At 47.8% G+C, this 24632-nt stretch overlaps 1 protein-coding gene and 1 non-coding gene across 13 annotated transcripts in view; both read left to right on the forward strand.

Annotated features, from left to right (window-relative positions):
* The window catches only part of ATXN7L1 (ataxin 7 like 1), a 248244-nt gene extending 236622 nt beyond the window's left edge, over positions 1–11622 (forward strand). For 9 of the 12 annotated variants that reach the window (XM_023250261.2, XM_023250263.2, XM_045052266.1 and 6 more), the window contains 4 exons: positions 273–578; positions 3129–4068; positions 7276–7350; positions 8921–11622. In XM_023250261.2, coding sequence (XP_023106029.2) covers positions 273–578; positions 3129–4068; positions 7276–7350; positions 8921–8962 — 1363 coding nt within the window. In that variant the 3' untranslated portion in view covers positions 8963–11622. The remainder of the gene's footprint in view (positions 1–272; positions 579–3128; positions 4069–7275; positions 7351–8920) is intronic. The other 3 variants (XM_023250262.2, XM_023250264.2, XM_023250265.2) reach the window with 3 other exon arrangements.
* A 10953-nt stretch (positions 11623–22575) lies between these two features.
* LOC111559599 lies at positions 22576–22681 on the forward strand. Its single transcript, XR_002740728.2, has one exon. It is a non-coding gene; the product is annotated as a U6 spliceosomal RNA (small nuclear RNA).
* Positions 22682–24632: the final 1951 nt, after the last annotated feature.

Consider the following 24632-nt stretch of genomic DNA (forward strand, 5'->3'; position numbering starts at 1 on the left):
GTGTCTAAAAGGCACCCTTGGTTTCTGCCTGTGTCCATTCTAAACGCCAACACACGGGCGCTGCATGCGGGGTTACCGTGTTCTGTTATTTGGTTGTTTATCCTTCTGCACTTGTTCCCCCAAGATGGCAGCCCGCCCCGGTGATTCTTTCCGCTCTTTGCTCTCCTGTGTTGTGGAAGTGTAAATCCCGGACACGTGGAAGGAATGTGTTGATCTGTATTTCGCTACCTGGTGTCCTGTCAGCTCAAGCTCCATATTCCTTTCCTCCTCAGGCACAGAAACCCGAGCCACAGGGCGTCAGGTCCCTCCCCCCTTTTCAGGACTTGCCTAACCAATCTGCTGTCACTGAGCAACATTGGGGCTGCCTGGGTGTCAACTCTGGAAAGCGTAGCACCCCGCTGCCCTCTCAACCTCGCTGCCCAAACCCCAGGCCCCGACGGGCCCGAACCTGGAGGGATGGCAGCCGATGGGGGCGTGGAAGACATTAGGAAGAAAAGGAACGGCCAAGACTCTTTTTTCTTTAACAAGCATTTAACTCTGCATCAGGAGACGCCAACACAGTATTCTCTTTCAGCCAGGTCAGCATCTGGATCTCCATGCCAGCTGGCAGGGGAGGATGGGCACTGTCAGTAATTTATGCGCATCTGTGGGCTTTTGTACGGGACTTCCCTAGGCCGGCGTGCAAAGTTTAAACCAGGGCACAGTCCGCAAAGCTGAAATCCGCTGCCATTTGGCACCTAGAAAAACATATAAACTATTTAGCACGGGATGGGGGGGGAGGGGGAGGGGCCCCCCGGGACAGTGAGCCTCCACATGCCCCTCACTCCCCTGCCCTCTCTCCCCTCTGCCTCTGCTATCCACTTATGATTAGTGCGGGAAAAGAAGGAAAGGGATAGAGAGTAGGCTAAAAAGTAGCATCCATCCCAGTCCTGAGTGCCAGCTGAGCAAGACTGGGGACTTCAGCCCTGCTTGTCCACACAAGTTGAAGCACACATTTATACTATTGAATGGGAAAGTTACAAATTGGGACGTTCAGAGTAGATCCCACTGAAGGGCACTGATTGGGGTCCTCTCTAAATGAGCCATCTGGTATTCAGAAAATAACATTTATTACAAGTAACTGAAAACCTCTGCCCACGTGTATTTCTATCCACATTTTAGCTAGTAAGAAACTTGAGTCAGGGAAAGATGGAGTGGATTGCCTGTGGCACCACAGCCAGGAACAGAGACAGCAGGGAGAGTGTGCTCATGCCACACGTTCCAAGGAATCGCCCCTAAAGCGTCAGGAAGGGGTTGTGCAGTGCCAGACAGTTTTAAGGGCGTGTCTAGACCTTTCCGGTCTGATATCATGGGAGTCCTTGCCCAGCATGCTTAGTTATGTTGCTGCTGAGAATTCACCTGCCCACCCATCCAGCCACCCACCCACCTACCCACCCATCCATCCATCCATCCATCCATTCACTCATTAGTTCATTGCAACAAGAACTAACGTAGCACTGATTTAGTGTGGACAGGATCTTTTACGTTCTTTAGGCCTAAGAAAAAGTAGATTTTCGAACGTCATCGTGGCCACAGTGGATTTGGCAACACTTTTCTCTTATATTTGATCTGTTTGATCTGATGTTTTCAAGGACACTGTGCTTCTGTATTCAAGGACTCCTCTGGATTCCACCCTAAAGATGGAAACCATAGGCTCCACCAAATTGCAGGCAGGACACTGAATCTTCAGGGCAGCGCTAGGAGAGGCATTTCCTTCACAGTGGGGCCTCGTCCTGCTGCTGCAGCCAAGAGAGTGGCCTCCAAGGACAGAAGGGCTTTCGAGAGGCCTCGTCTCACGTCTTGCTCGAAGCTATGGGGGTGCAGGCCCCAAGCCTGCCCACCTTCAAGTACCACTTTCAAAGAAAGAGAGCTAGTTCCTAACTGCTGGGGTGGGGTTGGGGTCTCAGCTACACTGAAAATGATTTCCAGGCAAAAGCGGGGGGTGGGGGGCGGGGAGCAAGGGGAGAACTAGGAAAGAGCCCGTTTGAAAATACTCACCTGGCTCCTGAGGTCAGTATCCCTTCCTGCAGAATAAAATCAGGAACGAACGGTGACCCCCAAAGCCCCTATGCTCCTCCTCCTGGTTCCCAGAGTAGCAGCAATATTGACCTAGGCCATGGTTTGGACATGGGAGTCAAAAGACAGAGTTTATAGGCAGGCCCCAAGAGTGACCCGCCACTGGGTGCTGCCCTTGGTTCCACAGAGTACAGGAGACAGGGAGTTTGCTCCCAGGGACCCCCAACCTCCTGGAAGACCCCCCCTCCCCCCGACCTTGTGTTCTCCTGTGCCCACATCCTGCATCTGTCTTCAGAACAAAGTCAAAAGTCCCGATCCCCTTGTCTGGATACATGCGGGTCCCTATCTTCTCACCTCACCCTGACACAGAGATGGGGAGGCCTGTGGGAGGGCAGCCACACCCCCACTGTAGCTCCCCAGAGCGAGAGCCAAGGTTGGGTGAGGTGAATAGAAATAAATCGGCAACAGCAGCCCCAGGCTCACGTGGACACGCCTCTCTGGAGTAAACCGGAGCCTGCAGGCAGCAAAGGCCCGAGAATGCTGGCCTGGGAGCAGCGGGGGGAGGCAGGGCACAGGAGGGGCTGGGAAGCCCTGAGCGGCAGTGTGCAGGGGTGACCCCGGGGTGCCGGTGGCAAAGCCCTGTTCTCACACCTCTTACTTCAAGCCAGGACCTAACTGTGAAATGACTACTGCTCATTAAAAACCACCTTCATCACTGCCAGAAAAAAAAAAAAAAAAAAAAAAGAGAGCGAGAACACTGTTGGGGAAATTTCTATTCTAAATAACATTCGCCTTTATTCACGAAGCCAAATCAGCCATTATCCAGTAGCCAAGCGTGGAGACAAGGATGTGAAAACCTGAAAGCATTCAATATAGGTTGCTGGATGTTGCAATGGGGGGAGCCACAGGGAAGGGCCATAATTCAGAGTCCGCCATCCTCCAAGGCTTCATCCTCCATAGTCTGGTTCTACTGGGGTTCCTCTGTAGCCCTGAGGCTCACGCTTACTCGAGCCTCTGGAGCAGTGCCAAGCCTGTTTCTCACGGTTTCTCTCTCACTCTTCTCTCATGTTTAGGAAGATCCCTCCTGCGGCAGATAGCCCCATGCCCTCGCCAGCAGCCCACACCTCCACCCCCGTTCCAGCATCCGTTTTACAGCCTTTCAGCAACCCCAGTGCTGTGTATCTTCCTTCAGCCCCCATCAGCTCGAGACTCACCTCTTCTTACATAATGACATCAGCCATGCTCTCAAACGCAGCTTTTGTGGCGTCGCCGGACCCGAGCGCCCTCATGTCACACACCACAGCTTTCCCCCATGTGGCTGCAACCCTCAGCATCATGGACTCAACCTTCAAGGCCCCATCCGCCGTGTCCCCGATACCAGCCGCCATCCCTTCCCCATCCCACAAGCCATCCAAAACCAAAACCAGCAAATCCTCAAAAGTCAAAGACCTGTCTGCCCGTAGCGACGAGTCTCCAAGTAACAAAAAGAGGAAGCCGCAGCCTTCGACTTCCTCCTCCTCCTCCTCATTATCCTTGCAGACATCCCTCTCGTCTCCATTATCAGGGCCCCACAAAAAGAACTGTGTGTTGAATGCCAGTTCAGCTTTGAACTCCTATCAGGCGGCCCCTCCCTATAACAGTCTGTCTGTGCACAACTCCAACAATGGGGTGAGCCCACTCAGTGCCAAACTGGAGCCCTCAGGACGGACCTCGCTGCCCAGTGGCCCCGCGGACATAGTGAGACACGTGGGCTCGGTGGGCGGCAGCAGTGACTCCTGTCCCCTCTCTGTGCCCTCCCTTGCAGGGGACCTCTCTCTGGCCTCACACAATGCCGTGTCTTCGCTGCCCCTCTCTTTTGACAAATCAGAAGGAAAAAAGCGTAAGAACTCGAGTTCTAGTAGCAAAGCCTGTAAAATCACTAAAATGCCTGGTATGAATAGCGTTCACAAAAAGAACCCACCCGGCCTTCTCGCACCGGTGCCCGATCCCGTTAACAGCACCTCCTCTCGGCAGGTAAGGGACCCGTGTTTCCAGGGGCCTCCCGGCGCTGCCTTCACGGGCTCTGGGGGGGGCAGAGGGAGCTGGGCAGCGCCCCTGCTCAGCCAGGTAGCTCAGGTAACAGAGCAGCCTCCGTTCCGAGAACCGAGTAGTTGACGAGTACTTTGCCGCTGCGTGCTAAGTAAGCTGTCGCGAGCGAGCGCTGCGCGCATGTCACTTACTTTAAACCTCACCACCCAGCGCAGTCGGTGCAATTGTCAGCACCACTCTACAGATGGGGACGCTGAGGCACAGGGAGAGTCTGAGCTCCGCCTCCTCTTCTGTCGCTTTTGGATCTTGAGTTTTGAGCACCATTTCATTACATCTGGTCTATGGGAATCCCCTCCGTGAGAGCCCGAGGCCCAGGCAGGTCCAGTGATGACCCGGGCCACCTGGGCTATGGTAGGCGGTGCTACTGCCTCCCGGGGTGACTGGCTGTCCCCACTCTTCCAGGCAACCTCGGCCCCACCTCCTCCTATGATAAAACTGCATCTCACACCTATAGGCACAGAAGGGTCCATGCCACATGCAAATAGGAGGGTGTGTTGTGAGGAAGTCTGGGAAAGTGGGGCGTGGTCTGAGAAGAGCCCAAGACCAGCCATCCTCAAATCTGATCTTTTCCCCCAGGCGGGGGAGCTACTTAGCAAAGGCCCACCCCCTCCAGACTCTGCTAGGAGAGGGCAGAGGTGGTGGGAGGGCCCGCCCCGAGCCTGAGCCCCACCGGGGCAGCAGGGCGGACAGGGGGCTACAGCTGCCCACATTTAGAATGAAGTGGGCCGGACCCTAAGGCCAGCCCTGTCTAGGGAAGAGGACTATGGAGGGATGAGAGGCAGTTAAACAGATGTTTTAATTTTTATGTCATCTTTATATGAGACTTGTTACAACCTCACAAAGAGAACATCTGGGGGGGTGGTTCACAAATCACAGGTAAACACCTGAGAAACCGCACGTTTGGATCTCGGGGGCCAGACAGGCTGCACACTGAGGCCAAGGGGAGACAGGGGGAGATGTAGGTCCTCCCACTAGAGCCCTGTGGCTGCTGCAGATGCGCCACCATCTGACCCCTCCCGCCCCCAATTCCAGGGGTGCAGAGGAAAGGGGCTGGCACCCACAGACTAAGCTGCTGGTCCGGGCCACCTCCAGGCCTCAGGATGAAGGGTAGAACCAGGGCTTTCTAAACTTGAACTTGCACAGGCAGCCCCTGGGGGTCTTATGAACCTGCAGACTCTTTGTCAACAGGTCTGGGGTGCCACTCTCTGGCTTACAGGCCACACCCTGAGCAACAAGGCTATAGTGTCACCCATTTTATTTTTAAAAGTTTTTATTTATTTATATATTTATTTTGAAAGAGAGAGAGCCGGGGAGGGTCAGTGAGAGAGGAAGAGAGAATCCCAAGGAGGCTCTGTGCTGTCAGCACAACACCCAGTGTGGGACTCAAACTCATGAACCGTGAGATCACGACCTGAGCCAAAATCAAAAGTCAGGCACTTAACCGACTGAGCCACCCAGGTGCACCTAGTGTCACCCACTTTATATAAAGTTCTAGCCGCTAACACTTACTTCTGGGATGGGCTCTGTTCCAAGCACTTCAGATATATTAATTCCTTTCATTGTTACCTGTTATTACCCCCATTTTACAAATGAGTAAACCGAGGCACAGGAAGGTTAAACAATGTGCCCAAAGTCACACAGCAAGTAAATAGTAGGGCTGAGATTTCAACCTAGGCAATTTGACTCTGGAGTCTAGACTCTTAACCCCCATGCCTCTGTGTTAATGTTGCCCTGTTTGTTCTTGGGTCAGCAGGACTCTATGAAATATTTAGTAAACACAATGAATTAGTCAAAAATGAGTGAACGAAAAAGTTTAGTAGACACAATGCATTAGTCCTGAAAGGAGCAGACGAGCCTCCAGCAGAGTATTTATCAGGAGGGAAATCAAAAAAGCAGATTACTTGAACAGCTGCCTTGATCTAGCCAGCACTGGCTCCCTAATGCAGGCAATACTTGCCTGGGTGCTTGTCACCAGGCCATTAAGAAAAGGCTTTGTCCAGGGGCACCTGGGTGGCTCAGTCGGTTAAGCATCTGACTTCAGCTCAGGTCATGATCCCGTGTTTTGTGAGTTGAAGCCCCACATCGGGCTCTGTCCTGACAGCTCAGAGCCTGGAGCCTGCTTCAAATTCTGTGTCTCCCTCTCTCTCTGCCCCTCCCCTGCTCATGGTTTGTCTCTCTGTCTCTCAAAATAAATAAATGTTAAAAAAAAAAAATTTTTTTTTTTAAAGAAAGAAAAGGCTTTGTCCAGGGTCACCACTGGTGATCTCCAAGTGTTGGGGGAAAGGCCTTTGCAATCAGTGTTGATCCCGTTAGGAGACTGGAGAAGCATAACATAGGTTGAGAAATTCAAGGTATGGGCTTTGGGAACCAAATGGGGCTCTCTTAAACTGTATCTGGGAAGCATAAGACCAGAATTCCCACAGAGATATTAAATTGAACCATAACAAGACTGCCAATGTAAGGCAAGCGTCTTTATGCAAAGGTGAGTTAACGTAGAGGACGATGCTCTCTATAGGTCTCTATAGGCTCCAGGAGGAGCTGCCTGCCAGAAGGGTAATCACCTGAGGAACCAGCTCCCCAGGTGCCCAGGACGGTCACAGAGAAAGGGAAGGAGCCCCATAGCCACACCCACCTGCCCCCAGCACCGTTTGTCTTGTTTTCTGAAGAATAGCAAGGTGTTGGCTATGTCTTCTGGCCAAGAAAACTGACCCAGAAAAAGAGGCAGGCTTTTATCCTGAGCTAGTCCAAGGGACTCTGAGCCAGAAACCAGATGGGTCTGGGACTGCTCTGCGAGGTCAGGGATGGAAAAGCTGGGGCCTCTGCAGGGTTAAATGCCCCCCCCAGGAGGGGCCAGGCCTCTTGCCAGATGCCTTTATCCTCACCCCCTGGAACGGTCTACATCTGGGAAGCAGAATGAAGAGTTCCCCTCCATTCTGCTTTCTCTCTGGGACGGGAAGGGTGTCAGCAAGATGCCCCCCGAGGCATTTTCATCTCCTCTCCCATCTGAGATGGAAACACTAGCCATGCACCGCTCGGAGGGAGGGATGGCGCTCTTGTACCCTGGGCGGCGCAGGGTCCCGGGAGTCTTTCACGGGCTGGCGGATCTGAGTGGGCCTCGCTGGTGTCTTTCAGGTTGGGAAAAATAGCAGCCTACCTTTGTCACAGTCCAGTCCTTCAAGCATATCCAGTCCAGGACACAGCCGACAGGTAAGGTACTGAGGGGGACGTGCACAGGGTCACCAACGCAGAGGCATGGGCAGTGGGGCAGACCCTAGCTCGCATCTCTGCTCCAGCTAAGAACAAAGCTTCCTGGCTTCCAAAGCTAGGCCTTCTGGTTAGTAGCTGTGTGCCCTTGGTCGAGTTACTTAACTTCTCTGTGCTTTAGTTTCCTCACCCATAAGGGGATCATAATGGCCCCCACCTCCTGTGGCTTTTGTGAAGATTAATCTATTCACCTAAAGCCTCTAGAAAATGCCTAACACATAGCACACAAGTATGAGCCCCGATTTTTATTAGCAGCTGTGTGATATTAGGCAGAGTAACTTCTCTGGGTCTCAGTGTTTCCATCTGTTAAATAGCAAAGGTGATGCCTAACTCCTAACGTTGTTGAGAAAATTAATGGTTTTGACTGCAGGGCCTCTCTAGGGACACCCATCAGTCAGTCCTCTCTCAAGGCCTCTGGTGAGCTGTAGCTACTGTTCAAGATGTGGTTTCCTGGTGGAAACATCCAGGGTAGATGCAGCAGTTTTTACAAATTCGAGGTGTGAGAGTAGTCAGTGTACAAATGATTTGCTACGAGGGACTGTGCGTGCCCCTGGGGGAAGCCAGGGTGGGTAGGGGATGGGGGTTTGTAGGTTACACGTGACTGGAAAAAATAAACGTATGGTGGTGTTATGTTGTCTTCAACGGGCTACAGGTTTTGTAGAGAACAAATTGCTATGTGTTTGTCTGCATTTCGGCCTTTGAGGTCTCCCCACAGATGTCAGGGTGGTGTGTGGGTGAAGATTATAGGAAAACCGTTTTTGTATCCCTAGATCAAGGAGCGCGTCTCCATCATTTTGGGTCACTTTGTGCCCGAGCACCTGAAGCCTATCCTCTGTGGAGGGTAGGTGGGGGCAGGGGTCTGGGCCCTGGCAACCTGCCTCTGATCTTGACAAGCCTCCTGCACGGGTTGCTGGGTCCACCCAGAGGCCACACGGTCACCCTTAACAAATGTAATAATAATCAAATAGCCACCGTTTGTGGTGGCTTTTTCTGCAGGTGCCGCGCTGAGCCCTTTACATACATATAGACCTGTTAGCAACCCTGTGAAGGACCAGTGATGAGCCTCATGTTACAGACTGGAGATACCCGGGCGAAGAGGCTAAGTAACTTGAACCCGAAGCCTCTATGTTAATCCAACACTACACTTCTTCCTTAGATAATTCTCCGTGTGGTGCACAGGTTAGGTAGGAAAAGGTAAATGAATAGAGGCCAAAAAAAAAAAAAAAAGTGGTTAATTATTGCAGTTCTCTCTCTGGGAAGGGAACCACACCCCCACCCCACCACATGCATGTCCACGGGGTTTGCCCCTGTGTTTTCCCCCAAGCTAGGATCTTTGTGGCCACCTCACATGCCCCTCCTTTGCTCATTTGCCTCGTTTCTTTGCCCAAGGCAAGAGATGGGACGGTTGCCTTAAGGGTCACACCAGACGGAGAAAGCGGAGGCTCCGTTCTTGAGTTCTTGCGGGTAATCCCCAGTGTGTGGTTTCTACACAAGCTTTTCTTTTCTTTCCTAGAAGACCACCAACAGAACGGGCAGGATCAGGACTCTTCCGTAACAAGACTGTGAAGCCACTTCCAAACCAATGCCTGGCCACCCGGGGCTGAGGCGGGAGGAGGAGGGAGGGGTGTGCGCAGCCGGGGAGAGTCTGTTTCCTGTGCCGGCGGGTGGCTCTGGCCTTTCTTCTTCCTTTTTTAATTGACCGGTTTTTAGTTCCGAAGAGAAAGCAAAAGGCAAAAGAACGTGAATTTAAGATTCACAGAAAACAGTACCAGTGTTTTGTTTCGGTTCCTTCATTTGCCACGTGTACGCGTTCTTCCAAGTTCGGGGTCGGCCCTCTATAGCTTCCGATGCTGCTACCGCACCATCCTTTTGCTCCAGCCAGGAGAGCAGACGCTGCAAGTGTCAGTTCCTGGTTGGCGTTGTCTGAAACTCTTGAACTTGAGCACACGCCGTGCTCCTTCCCTCGACCTCTCCCACCTGTCCCTTCCATCCCCTCCCACCTGCCGCTCACGGGGTCCCCACTGGCCTTCGGGAAGGGGCTGGCTCTCACGAGCTCCCCTCTGGACAGCGTGCTGGGGGAGGGGCTTTGCTGGGAAACAGCCTGTGTCTGGGGCGCAGAGAGAGGAGAGCTGCGGGGCCGGGCTGAGCGCCCCCAGCAGGTTCCTGCGCTGCACCAGCACCGTAGGAGCCCGACGCTGTGGGCAAGTTGGAGAAAAGCGGCCACTGAACTATGTCGTTTACCCAATACCACTGTCCAGCTGTGCAGCTCAGAGAGGATATACTGGGTCAGGAACAGGGGCTGGAATGGGCCTGGAAGGTGACAGGAAGCAGAGCATATGGGTAGGGGAAGATATCCCTCAAAAGACCGAGGAAACTGGGTGACTGATCAGCGGAGCTTGTTAGGAATCCACGCTGCCAAATCCCTTCCCGGGTGCCGTGCACAAGGGCCCCAAAGCTGGGTGAGCCAGAGAAGGAGGAATCCCAGGGAAAAGGCACGAGACCCCAGTGCCCACAGCGATGGAGGTTCCTAAGCTGCCCTCCGGGGCCAGGCAAGAGGAGAAAACGCAAGGGTGGGGGTGCAGGAAGGGTCTGAGGGAAAGCTTCCGTGGAGGGTTAAGTATCCAACGCCTGGTGAGAATAAATACTAGCACTGCCTGCGCCCCTCCGTGCCCTGGGCCCCTCCGTGCCCTGGGCCCCAGGGTCCCGTGCAATCAGCATTCCCATAGATCAGCTTATACTAGGTTATCACAAGCCCCGACTCGCAGCACCCCCACCCCCAGAAAGGCATAGTAAGCCCAGCCACCGCCTAATGAGGAAGAGCCATTTGGAAGAGAGGGAAGAAAGAAGCCAGAGCCCTGCAGCTACAAAACTGTTCACACTGGAGTTTTGAAAGAAGTAGCAATACGATTAGCTCTAAGAGGGAATCATAATCAGGAATTCACAATATGACACAGGCATCCTGCGCTATTAATCATGAAACTTTGCGGACGAGATAATAGCAAGAGATCCTAGGAAGTTTTGCTTCATCCCTAAATCAGAAATGAATGCCAGTTTTACAGCTGGACCCAAACCCTCATCCCGGCCCTCAAGTTCCCCTTTTCTTCCCCATCCCCTCAACCCAAAGATCAGACTACTGTTAAGTTTCACCACATTAGATTTTGGGAAGACGGGAAGCAAACGGAGTGATTTGTATCAATGGAATTGCACTGACAGTGTTTCTTATAGGATTCCTAAAATTTTTAATATAAAATGAAGATTTTTTTAAAAATCAGGAGTTGATATTAGGTACCAGGACATTAGTTCAGACGATTTCATTTTTATTTCTACAGTGTTAAAAGTGCACTTATATGCTGGTTTATTTACGTCTTGGGAAAAAGAGACTGCAAATTGAAGGGAAGATGGTTACTCTTTCTTTTTTAAAAAAAAAAAAGTTAAGGCAGATTTTAAGACTTATAAATGTTTAAGAAATTATAAACAGGTTAGACCCTTTGGAAAAAAGTTTAGAAGATATTCTTAAAGTAAATTTTTATAGTGTTAATTTTGTAATAATTTATGTTTTACTATATTACAGAGCTAACTGACCAGAATAGTTTCAGAAACAATATGAAACGTAGGAAAGTTTAAGCAATGTTTATATTTTTAAAATGTTCTTTGAATTATGTTTTTATTGTACATTTATTCCAACTGAAAAGTATGTACATATCTTTGTTATTTTTGCACAACTTTTGTCTTGTTCGGTTTTAAGAAGTCTGTTGGTTTTTTTTTGTTTTGTTTATAATTTATTTTAAGTTGTAAAAACTTGCAGGAGTAACAAAAACAAAAAAAAAATCTCAGCAACAAAATAACCCTCTGAGTTATAAACTCTTACACTCGAAGAGGGAAAACAAAGGTTGAGAGATTAAGTGGCTGCTTCTGAGAAATAATGTCTCGACAGGGACTAACGGAGCAATTCAATAGGTTTCGATGTGTGAGCTGTCTCCATCTGGAATTGCAAGCTGGAATAAAGAGGCCCCCCACCGATGCTGCTTACTTGGTGAAAGACTGGCTCTGACCAAGGTGAGGACATTGCTGGAAAACTGAGCAAAAAAGGGAAAACCCACGGTGTTTCTTCCTTCACAATCAACCACAGGTTTACTTTTTAACGATGTATTAAAAACTCACAGCTTGAAAAGTGGAATGCAAATAAAAGGTTTTCTTTGGGTTTGTTTTAATGGAGTTCAACTGGACCAGCCTATTAAGCATTATTAGGGTGATCTCCTTTGGGTACTTCTGCTCATCCCCCCCAACCCCTCCCTTCCCAGCCCCTTGACTGCACACACACACACACACACACACACATCACCACCACCTCCACCCCACCCCCCATCTACCTGAAGATCTCGTGACTTGTCGCCAGCCATAGAGGCTCGAAAGCTCTGGTTGTTAAGCATAACACAATGCATAGACCTGTCAGCCATAAAAAAAAGCGACTTGGATAACTTGTATGCCTTCTTTTGTATCAATGTACCAATTGTAAATAATGCTGATCAACCTTTGTAGAGAATAGTTTCTACAGCATATTCTATTATTGCTGATTCTCAGTGAACTCTTGTTTTCAAAAAGGAAAAAAAGAAATTTTCTATTTACACCTTATATTTTGTTATGCCGTCGGCCCATGGCACTTTAACAAAACTCTGTGGGTTTCACGTAGCTGGTCAGTCATGGGGTATATTCAATAACTGTTGTTGCACAGACAAGAATTTGCACCTGCTCATTTGTCCTTTCCTACTACCGATTTTTAGAACCTTTTCCAGAAGAATTTTGGAGAAAGCATGTCCAAACATTCTAAACAAATGCCACACTTGTGGAGTGGGTTTCTTTTCTACGATCCATATTTTGTAACACTAAGTATTTTCCTTCTTTGTCCCATACCTTTACATATTAGCACTACCAGATAGAATTCATTCCATGCCTGTGATATTGTAAGCAGAATAAATGTCTAAAGTAGGTGTAAATAGTAAATTCTATGGCTTACAGTTTTAAAAGGAAAGAACAAACACGTATCTATTGATACTGCCATGGTTTCAGCACCAGGCCTGGAGACATTCTCCAGTGAGCGATTGTAATTTTTTTTTTTTTTTTGCTTTTTTTTTTTTTTGTAACATGGCTTTGTAAATAAAATAATTTATATGTTTGTAAAACAAAGTCTTCGGGTTTTCATAAAATTTAGATGTTTGTCATTTCTTTTTTCTTTTGGATGAAAGTGCTCCCACCTGATGAGCGTTCCTGCTAAAATACACATTTGCTAGAAGAGAGGGAATTCATTCAACGCATGTTTATGGAGCATCTTGTCGTGGCTGCCCCTGAGCTAGGCGCTCTGTGTTCAGCGAAGAGAAACAGACACAGTCCCAGCTGCTTTCTGGAAGCAACCCAGTGGGGAAGACAGTAAATAAATAAACACATGATCAAATGTGTAATTACAGATTGTGTCAAATGCCGTGGTGGAAAAGATTGAGTTCTGTGAGAGAAAAGAACAGGAGAAGCCGATGTAAAATAGGGGGGGGGGGGGGTGCTATCAGGGAGTCCTCCCTGAGGAAGTGAGCTGAAGGCACAGAGTGTGGGGGACAGAATCCCAGGCAGAGATGGTCCAAGGTTAGGAAAAACTTGCAAGTTCTTGAGGAATCTTAAGGAGCCTAAGGAAGATCCACTGTGGATGGAGCAGAGGGAGAAAGATGGACAGAAGGCAGGGCAAGGTCACACACAGTCTGGATTTCATGCTCAGTTCAATGGGAATCCTTTGAAGGACTTTAAGTAGAGGCACAGCAGAATCTGCTAAGAGTACTGGCTGCTGTATGGAGAATCACTCAGAAGCTATTTCAAGAGACCAGGTAGATATGTCGTGTGGTCCCAGGATGGTGACAGTAGAGATAAAGAGAAGTGAATGGAATCGAGATATAGCTTGCATATTAAATTGACAAGATTTGCTTAGGAACTGGATCTGAGAGTAGGGAAAAATGACTCCCAGGTTGGTGGTAGAGCAATCGTGTTGGGTGGAGAGGGCTGCCATTTCTTCAGATGTGGAAACCAGAGGAGTTTTCTAGAGGGCAGGCAGGAGGAGTGTTTGGTGAAGCTCAGAAGTCCTGTTTTGTGCATGTGTGTTGGCTCATAAATGGTGTCACCGGAACACTGAGGCTGCTGTGTCAAGGAGGCATGGGATACACATGACTGAAACTCTCAGCAGCTCCACGTTGGAGGCATCAGTTCGAGAACCTTCAGTATGTGGAGGATATTTAGAGCCACAGGTGTGAGTGGGATTTACTTGAGAGAATATAGAGCAGGGAGAGTACACATTTAGAGGTTAAGTGGAAGCAGAAAACTAGCAAAGAACCCTGAGATAAAGCATTCACAAAGAGAAGAGAGAACCCAACAAGAAGTGGTTCTCTGGAAGCCAGGACCATAAGATGCTCCAAGAAGGAACAGTCAGCTGAGTCAAATACTGCTGCAAAATGGAAGATGGAGATGGTATGGTGTTTGGAATTCTGCAACATGGAGTTCATTGGTCATTAGTTTCCTAGGGCCGCCATTACAAATTACCACCATGTGGTGGTTTAAGGCAGCATAAATTTATTCTCAGAGTTCTGGAGACCGGAAGTCCCAAATCAAGCAAAGCTGCCCTTCCTTTGAAAGCTCTAGAGGGGAATCTTTCCAGGCTTCTTCCAGATTCTGTTGACTGCTAGTAGTCTGTGGCATTTCTTGGCTTATAAACACATCACTCTCCTCTCCACCTCCATTTTCACACGGCCTTATCTCCTAGGTCTCTCCCATGTCCCAACTCCCCCCCTGCCTTTCTCTTGTAAGGGCATTTGTCATTGGACTTGGGGCCCACCCTAAGTCCTGGATGATCTCATCTCCAGATCCTTAACTTAATTACATCTTTTTCCAAATAGGTTCACATTCACAGTTTCAGGGGTTAGGACTCAAATATCTTTTGGGGGGTTACCATTCAACCCAGTACAGTGACCTTAGCAAAGCAAGTGTGATGGGGGGGTAGGGGCCACAGCCAGCCTGGAGTGGTTTGAAGGAAATTCAGATATGTAGGCAAATCTTAAGGAGATTTAGAAGGCTCAACAGAGTGTTTGGATTGTGTTTCTTTTTGTTCGTTTTGATTTTTAAAGGAGAAAAGACACGGTTATGATTCATATGCTGGTAAGACTGGGACAGTAGGGGAGGGGAAAAGCTGAAGAAACAGGGGGTGATTAAAAAAGAGAGCAGGAGCACCTGGGTGGCTCAGACGGTTAATCATTTGACTCTTGACTTTGACTCAGATCACGATCTCAGGGTCATGAGATCGAGCCTAGCATTGGGCCCTGTGCTGACATCGAGGAGCGTGCTTGGGATTCTCTCTCTCTCTCTCTCTCTCTCTCTCTCTCTCTCCCTCTCCCCCACTTGTGTTCACACTCTCTCTCTCTCAAAATAAATAAACTTTAAAAAAATAAGTGGGGGTGGGGGATGCCTGGGAAGCTCAGTCAGTTGAGCGGCTTAGGTCATGATCTCCGGTTTGTGAGTAGAAGCCCCACATCGGGCTCTCTCCTGTCAGTGCAAAGCCCACTTCGGATGCTCTTTCTCTCTCTCTGCCCCTCCCCCACTCTCTCGCTCTCTCAAAAATAAACATTTTTTTTTAAGGGGGGGAAGCTTTGAGAAGGCAAGAGGGAAGTGAACCCAACACATGTGTTTGTAGTGTTAAGAGAGAAACTGAGACCTATTTAAAAACTTTAAGGGTTTAGGGGCACCTGGGTGGCTCAGTCTGTTAAGCATCCAACTTCGGCTCAGGTCATGGTCTCACAGTCTATGGGTTCGAGCCCTGCAGCAGGCTCTGTGCTGACAGCTTGGAGCCTGGAGCCTGCTTCAGATTCTGTGTCTCCCTCTTTCTGTGTCTCTCTATCTCTGTCTCTCTCTCTCAAAAAAAAAATGAATCAACATTAAGAAAAAAATTTTTTTTTTAACTTGAAGAGTTTATATGAGCAAAAATGGATTTGAATGAGGCGGCACCAGACAGAAAGGAGCTGGGAGCACTCCACCAACAGGAGCTCAAGAAGAGACTTAACAGGGAAAAGGTGGAAGGGAAGGAAGTTTTGTGATTGGTTGTCCTTAGTGGCATTTACAGGCCCATCTTTTGGGTTGCTTACTACCTAGGCCACCAGGGCCTTAGAGCCACCTCAGTCTAAGGGCCTCCTTGTTTAATTAACAGAACGTTAGGTAGAGGGGCACTCCCTCCAGGGCAGTGGGGAAGAAGTCACCTTGTAGATTGGCTGTTGGGAAGACAGGAAACATCTAACGGCTTCCATTTTCTCAGTGACCATGGGGCAAGGTGAGTGTGTGTGAGAGCTTGGGACACGTGTGAAGAAAGAATTAAGTAATGACTAGTGAAAGCAGATTGCCCCAGTGTTGAGAGCACATTTGAGATTCATTATCAAAGCAGAGTCCTGGCCTGGAAAAGACAGTCTTGGAGAGTGGTTTGAGCACACTAAGGGCAGGGCAGGGCCATTGGAGCTCCAAAGCAAACTAAGGCAAATTTCTTAGGATTCTGCCTCACGCCCAAGTGAATGTTTTCACTGTTGTGCAGAGAAGAAAGCCAGGGAAGCAGATTTGAAACTTGGCACATAGTAAGCACCTTGCAAATCAATGTTTGTACAATTCGATTATCCACAGTTATAAAACCTCAGTGTGTGGCTTCACCAAGGACATCATATCTCCATTTGTTCTGAGCTCTGCCCATGACTGGCCACCCATCAATACATTGGCCTGGGTGACTTTTAATTCCTTTTTTTTTTTTCTTTAAGATTTTATTTTTAAGCCATCTCCACACCCAACATGGGGCTCTCAAACTCACAACCCCAAGATCAAGAGCCACACGCTCCACTGATTGAGCCAGCCAAGTGCCCCTTTAACAACTCCATTTTGAAATGAGCCTATACATTCTGTGTTTTCCAAACCCAGACTTTTGAGAAGACTGCTTCAATACTAGTCACAGGCCTGGAGAATCAATATGGAAGCCGGAAGTGATCTTAAAGACCCTCTTCTACAGGTAAGGAATTGAGACACAGAGAGGTCAAAGGAGGTACAAAAACCACACAGCTGGTTGATGGGTAAGCCTGTTCTTTCCGCCTACTGTTCTTTCCATGGTATCTCACTGCTTCCTATAGAAATAAACTCCACGTACAGACTTTTCCAGAATGGTGTTTCAAAATTCTGTGTGTCTCTTCATTGGCTTATTCAGGTCTCTGGAATTTATTTCACTAAAATATTTTCCTCCTTTTTGATTTTTCCCATTAGGCAATAACTACTTGCCCGATGGATTATTTCTTGCTTTCTGATCGGGTTGGGATTAGTCCCCAGCAGCAGGCTTTATATATTCATTACACATTCATGTTTCTGAGCGAAGTTCCCAGGAATGTATTTTAATAAGTGTGTTTTCTATTCATTACATCCTCATAAGCCATTCACCTAGAAAAGTAAATGGAGAAAGCACAAAGAAGCTGAATGCCTCAAAAACTAAATCAGTCCCACAAAAGTCTGAGTCAGTACGGAATCACTTGGGAAGCTTGCCAACAGCTCGGCGGTGTTGCATTTATTGTGACATTTCAAAACACAGATCTGATCTAAGGTCATTAATATGGGAAAAATTCTCTCAATTTAAGAAATTTTTGGAACTTTTCTGGAATTTACTTTCACCTTCAAATATTTCAGTAAATGTCTAATCCAAACAAACATCATCACAAAAGCATTTGCTTCCTCTGAGACCTGAGCAGGCACTGTGGAAGCTGCTAGAAAAATAGGAGCTTGTGCAGCCTGTATTAGGATTTTCAGCTTCTCTCAACTCCCTTCACTTCCTTATCTGATTTCCTAGCTGGTCTTATCACTCACCCTCCCCCTGCCCCCACATACACATCTCCCCACTTGCTTGAATAATCCAGACCCCGAGTTGGGGGCTGACAGGGAGAGGATAGCAATTCTGGTACATTATTGGAATGGGGTAAAGGCAGAGCCCATACAGTGAAGGGAAGTAAATGGAAAGGAAACCATGATTCTGGAGCTTTTCTTTTGGAAAAAAATCAGATGCATGTTTTTGGGTTTACAATTTTTGCAAGTCTGTCCAACTCAATCAATTGAGAAAAATTTGACATGGGCTAGATGCACATTGAGTACAGACAGGATGCCTCCAGAGGCACTCACCTTCAAGCACTTAGAGGATGTTCCCGCCAGGTCTACGCTGAGCCCAGCACTGTTCAACATTTTAATTAATGAATTGGCATTCAAAGTAACCTTGGTGAATTAAAGCCATGAATACCAACAGACGGATTTATAGAATAGCTGTTACCTTTGGGGGGCACAAGGGAGGTTTCCGGTGCAGGAAATGTTCTATATCTTGACCTGGGAACTTGTTAAATGAATATAATCATTGGCGAAATATTTATCAGGTTGTATGCTTAAGTTTTGTTCATTTCACTGGGCACTTTGAAGTTTAAAAGTTTACACACAGACAAAAAAGTAAATGGCAGACTTGGAGGGATAATTGTGTCAGCAGAAAGAAGAAAGTTACAAAGTGATTCAAGGAGAATACTAATGAGAAGCCCATTTTCTCCCCAAATCCCCCAGGCCAGTAGGAGCCATAGAGGAGAGGGTGCAGCTATGGGGTGAAAATGGCAAAAAGGGTTTGAAGATCTCACAGGAGATTGCTGGGCTCCTGGAGCCCCCCTCACCTTCCAAATGCCACCAAGTGACTGCTCTTTCTCTGCCCCCCAACTGGAAACTGAAAGGTTATTTTCTAGGAAAATGGAATGGGATACTGAGATTCGGGAATCAGGGTTACCAGGCTCAGCAGAGAAAGTTAGCTCGGGGTGGAGTCGGGGCTAGGACAAAGCATGAGATCCTCTCTTCTCATCCTTAACTGTAGAATTTTAATTTGTTACATTTTGCATGCATTGCTGTGCTGTGTGGTTTTGTTGTTGTTGTTGTTTTATAAAGTTCATTTATTTTGAGAGAGCTGGCACAAGTGGGGACGGGGCAGAGAAGGAGGGCAAGAGAGAGAATCCCAAGCAGGCTCTGAGCTGTCAGGACTCGAACCCGCGAACCGTGCAATCATGACCTGAGCCAAAATCAAGAGTGGGACGCTTGACTGACCGAGCCACCCAGATGCCCCTGCTTTGCTATTTTTAAAATTTAGGTAAGTATAATATCAGAGACCTAAGCAATGATGAAATATATGGGAGCCATTAGGCAATCTCACATTTGTGTTGACCAGAGTGCGGTGTTTGGCTGTGGGCTGGGAAGCTTAAAAAGTCTGGAAATAGGACCAGCGAGAAACTAAAAGTGAGCATATATAATTAATTACGACTCCACTTTCTGGAGGTGGTTAAAAATGGAATGCTTGGGGTGGTTTTAAAGGCAATCCTCCCTCATAGGGGACTTCCCCATGGAGATTTTGTGTTGGTAATTCATGTGGGGTGCACCGGCATTCCGGGGCTTCTTCTTTCAAGCCATGTAGGTTTCATGTTTGCTTGGACTTCAAGTTTACCTTAAGTGATCCCCTTACAGTCCCAAGGAGCTGTCTTGTTCAATGCCACATGGTTCCTAAAATAATGACAGGCATACAATGGATGTTGTCTTAAAAAATTAAGCAGTCAAAGGGCGCCTGGGTGGCTCAGTCGGTTAAGTATCCAACATCTGCTCAGGTCATCATCCCACAGTTCACAAGTTCAAGCCCCAAGTCGGGCTGTGTGCTGACAGCTCAGATCGTGAAGCCTGCTTCAGGTTCTGTGTCTCCCTCTCTCTGCCCCTCCCCCTCCCGAAAATAAATGAAAACTTTTTTTAATTTTAATAAAAAATAAATTTAAAAAAACTGCATGGGGTAAAATGGGTATCTCAATTTCGAAAATAACATACAAAGCAATTCTCTATCTTTGTTGTAAAAGCCAGCCCCAGTCTATGGGCTGTGCTCCAAATGCTTCATTCGGAACCTAAAAAATTCTTCCATTTAAATGTAATATCAAGGGTGATTAGGTTGCAGGACAACCTACAAAAGCCCATAGACCCACAGATGTACTTGAAGCCTGACACCAGTGCGGTAGGATTATTTGGGGAAATGCTTTCTCAGTTTCAGCCAGGGAAGACAGGACTGTAGGCCACCTGAGCCTGTCGCAGTCATGAGAGACCACACCCTTTGTTCGACCCCACTAGCTACCAGCTGCCAGAAGAGTAAAGACTTCCAGCAGACTCCCAGCTCTAGGCCACACCTCTGTCACTCTAGCAAAAAGAAAATGGCTAAAAGAACAGGGATTCCCAGGGTGCCTGGGTGGCTCAGTTGGTTAAGCATCTGACCCTTGGTTTCAGTTCAGGTCACAATCTCACGGTTTCATGGGTTTGAGCCCCACATCAGGCTCTGTGCTGGCAGCATGGGGCCTGCTTGGGATTCTCTCTCTCCCTCTCTCTGCCTCAAAAAAATAAATTAATTAACTTAAAAAAAATTTTTAATCTAAAAGAACAGGGATCCCCCTAGTGGTGGTAGCAATGACCCTGGTGGTGATGGTGGTAGTAATAGGCGTAAACTATAACATGATTATCTGTTTCCCATCTTTTCTCATTTCATCTTTGTGATAATCCTATCAGATAGGTGAGATTATTCCCCCCATTTTACAGATGAGGAAACCAAACTTTATGGAGGTCAAGAAATTTGGCAAAGATCGCACAGCCAGTGAGCAGGCAGCCTTTGAGAGTGTCTACACTTGCATGTTTTGTAAAATCGATTTAAATATGTGCTGGAAAAATGTTTTCAAACATTCCTTAGCATTTTAGCTTTTTTAGGTCAATGAAGAGTAAGGAAGGGCTGGATATGGCCTCTGAGTAGATGGAGCACTGTCTCAGATGACTGAATGTCACCATTTGACAAAGACTGACATGTAACTTCTGAGACCTGAGCTCCACAGCACCCCGTGTCCCTGCTAAATGACAGGTGCACAGTTAAAACGGGCTCCCGGGCTAGCCCTCCCTAACACAAAGACTAATACGGTGTCACTTTTAGACTGTGTTCTGTTTTTAAAAAAAAAAAAAAAATTTCGAAGGGCATCTGGGTGGCTCAGTCAGTTAAGCACCCACATTTTGATTTCGGCTCAGGTCATGATCTCATGGTTAGTGAGTTCAAAGCCTGCATCAGTCTCTGTGCTGACAGTGAGGAGCCTGCTTTTGGAGTCTCTCTCTCTCCCTCTATCTCTTCCCCTCACCTGCTCATACTCTCTCTCTCTCTCTCACTCAAAATAAACTTAAAAAAAAACAAAAAAAATAAAAAAACAAAAAAAACCCCTCTTAAGATGCATCATCTCACCAATGAAACAACCTGGTGAAAATAAACTCATCAGGTTCCAAAACTTACATCTGTCTTAGGATTTGCACAAGAACTTTAAGTGTATAGCAAATACACTTTTAGCTCCTCCTACCTTGCCACACAGAACCAAGAGGCTATAGTTTCTTAAAGCTGCAATACAAAATCTGAAATGTTACCCCAAAAAATCCTCCAATAGGAAACTAGGAGGACAGCCGGGGGACATACGTTATGGGACTACTGTGCTTGGTCAAGATTTCCCCCTTCTTCTTTTTTTTTCTTAATTTTTAAATATTTATTTTTGAGAGAGAGAGAGAGAGAGAGCATGAGAGGGGGAGGGGCTGAGAGAGAGAGGATCTGAAGCAGTCTCCTCACTAACAGCAGAGAGCACAATGTGCAGCTCGAACCCACAAACCATAAGATCACGACCTGAGCCAAAGTCATACACTTAACCGACTAAGCCACCCAGGCGCCCCATAATTTCCCTTTCTCGTTTTAAAAAGGCTGTTAAGATAATAATAGTAAATACTTATGTAGCACTTAGTACATACCATGTTTAGTACAGGCACCATGTTTTTATTTTATTTTTTTAATTTTAGAGAGAAAGAGGGGCACCTGGGTGGCTCAGTCGGTTTAAGAGACCGACTTCGGCTCAGGTCATGACCTCACGGTTTGTGAGTTCAAGCCCCGAGTCAGACTCTGTGCTGACAGCTCAGAGCCTGGAGCCTGCTTTGGATTCTGTGTGCCCTAATCTCTCTGCCCCTCCCCTGCTCACACTCTGTCTCTCAGTACTGAATAAAAGTCAATAATTTTTTTTTAGAGAGAGAAAGAAAGCATGAGCAGGGGAGAGGGGCAGAGAGAGAGAGAGAGAGAGAGAGAGAAAATCCCAAGCAGGCTCCACAGTCAGCCGAGAGCCTGAACCCAGGCTCAATCTCATGACCCTGGGATCATGACCTGAGCCGAAGTCACTCAACCGACTGAGCCACCCAGGTGTCCCCAGGCACCACTTTTTATTTTATTTTATTTAAAAAAAATGTTTTTTACATTTATTTATTTTTGAGAGACAGAGTGAGACAAAGTGAGAATGGGGGAGAGGCAGAGAGAGAGGGAGACACAGGATCGGAAGCAGGCTCCAGGCTCTGAGCTGTCAGCACAGAGCCCGATGTGGGGCTCGAACCCACAGACCATGAGATCATGACCTAAGTCGAAGTCAGACGTTCAGCTGACTGAGCCACCCAGGCGCCCCCAGGCACCACTTTTTAAAATAGCTTTACATAAGTGACTCGTTTGGTCCTCAAGACTTCCCTTGTAAGGTAGATAAATTATCCCCATTATATCCATGAAAGAAGCTAAGGCAGAGAATTTAGGTGTTTTGCCCAAGATCACGTAGTTATTAATGGTCAGTGGTAACAATGGATTTTAAAGAGAGGCGGTCTGGCTGCAGAGGCCATTACAGTACACTGCCTCACCTATATTTTCTCAGAACAATTATGCTTTATATATTTCCCCCTCTTTTTAACAGCAAGCAAAACTCCCAGCTGAGGCATCTCTGACTTACCCCTGTCTGAAACAGAAAACAGAGAGGGTACCACCCCACAGTCTCTTCTGGCCACTCCTGTCCCCTCCACTTCCCTTTTATACATGCTTCCCAAACATGCACACGACCCTGAGCTATGAATCCCGGGTGGACAGGAGGACTGGGGAGTCTGACGCCAAAGCAGGGCTCCTTATGCTAGCGGTCCACAAATAGGGTGACCAAGTGTTAAGCTGACCTGGGACTTTCCTAGTTTTAGCACTGAAAGTTTCCCAGAATTGTGCTCCCTTCGGCAGCACATCTACTTAAATTGGAAGGATACAGAAAGGTTAGGATGGCCGCTGCGCAAAGATGACATACAAATTCATGAAGCTTCCCATATTGGAGGGGGAGGGGGAGGAGGAGGAGGAAGGGGAGGGAGAGGAGGGGGAGGAGGAGGGGGGAAAGGAGGAGAAGGAGAAAGCTTCCCAGAACTGGATCCCTAGCAGTCCTGGGCAAACAAGGAAAGTTGGTCACTCTGAGCTCTAGAACCACCCAGGAAGCTGTTAAAAAGTTGTGCTGCCCTTGACCTCCCTCCACCCCGCCCCATCCCCAGAGCAATTATATCAGACTTCCTGTGGGTAAAAGGACCGACACTGTGTTTGTAAAAGGCTCTCCAGGAGATTCCAGTGTGTGCCCTGGGTTGAGTGTTGTGGAACCGTACCAAACACGAGCTGGGAGCTCCAAGACTCTCGGGCCTCCTGAACAACGTTTCTCAGACTTTCAGCTCCAGCCTCACAGGCTGCCCTAAGGCAGGGTCTCAGTCCTGGCTGTCCACCAGGATCACCTGGGAGGCCTTTAACAGCTACCAATTCAGGAATGTAAAATGGTACAGCCACTTTGGAAAAGAGTTTGGCAGTTTCTCCAAAAATTGCACTTACCGTATGATCCAGACAATTCCACGGCCCTCGCTATTTACCTAAGAGAAATGAAATCACATGTCCACCCAGAGATCTATACCCCAGTGTTCACAGCAGTTCTATTTGCAATAGCTCCAACCTGATAATAACCCAAATGTCTTTCCGCGGGTGAATGGATAAACAAATTGGGGTACATCCATCCCCGGAATCTTTCTCAGCCTTTCATTACCTAGCAAGGAATGAAATATTGATGATGGTGATTAATTAAGCCCAAAACAGCCTAAGAGATGGCATCAGCAGAGAATAGTGACTCCACTAGGTGGCATCTGGACACTTCTCTTTAGCATGACTTCCGCGGGAATTGTAGATCCCAGGCCTTGGCTGCCCGAGGTGTGTTGTGAGAGGGAGCATGGTGCCCACAAAGGTAGTCAGGCTTGTTGGCACAGAAAACAATCAGTGAGGCCGGAAGACGTCAGCGCGGTCCCATGAGCTCCCAGCCTGACGCCATAAGCAACCGGGAATCAGATCGCTGCATTTCAATGTCAAGGTGCTGGTATCATCTGAGGTTCAAAGAGCAGAGCTAGTTATTCAGGGACTGAGTAACCTGTGGAAAGTCAATGAAGTTCCTAAGGAGAAGACCAAATGTCTGGAGCTTAGAGCAATAAGCAGAAATCACGGTCTCCAGTGGACCACCACACAATCTTCTCTCCCTCCATTAAGGAACATTAATGGAGGCCCCTCCCCGCAACGGGGCCTTTGGCCAGTCAGTCAAAAGATACCATGACCAGCCCCCTCTGTCTTCTGCTTTCCATAACCCTTATCCCCTCCCACAGGGGACCCTCTCTGTTTTAGTCCCCAGCCATTGTCTGGCCTCTGTTGTTCTGAGCCAGAGTCACTCTCTTAAGTGACCACACATCTTTTGGTCAACCCTGAAGGGTCAAGCACTTAGGTGGTCATTATTTTGGAGGGGTGGTGCATAAATTGGGCTTTGCCATTTGTGCCTCACTGTCATCTCCAACAAGGAACATAAAGCAAGTCCCCAAAGGAAGGATCAAAACGTACTGAAGAATAAGAGAGACCACATCAGTAGTTTCAAATTCTCCCCAGAATCCATCAAGAACCAGGGGTCCCAGGCAGCCCTTGGGTCCACAGGCTCCAGAGTAATGCATCTGCTCTGTCAGCTTAGTTCTGTAAGGGCTCTCCAGGCTCCAGTGCATTCCGCCACCGGGATTACTCAGGCTGCCAGCCATGTCTCTGTGAGAAAAATACAACTAAGGGAGCTTAGATAATGGAGCCCTGTCATATGTGTGAATCCCAATGTGGTGCTCGTCTGAATCTGTTCTACATGTGGGGATTCCACGCACGATGTCTTCAAAGGATTCTGCTGCTAAAGAGTTAGAAAAGCACTCGCCTACATCATCCTGAAATATTCTCCTTC

The sequence above is a fragment of the Felis catus genome, chromosome A2 (assembly GCF_018350175.1).
Source record: "Felis catus isolate Fca126 chromosome A2, F.catus_Fca126_mat1.0, whole genome shotgun sequence".
Lineage (NCBI taxonomy): Eukaryota > Metazoa > Chordata > Mammalia > Carnivora > Felidae > Felis > Felis catus.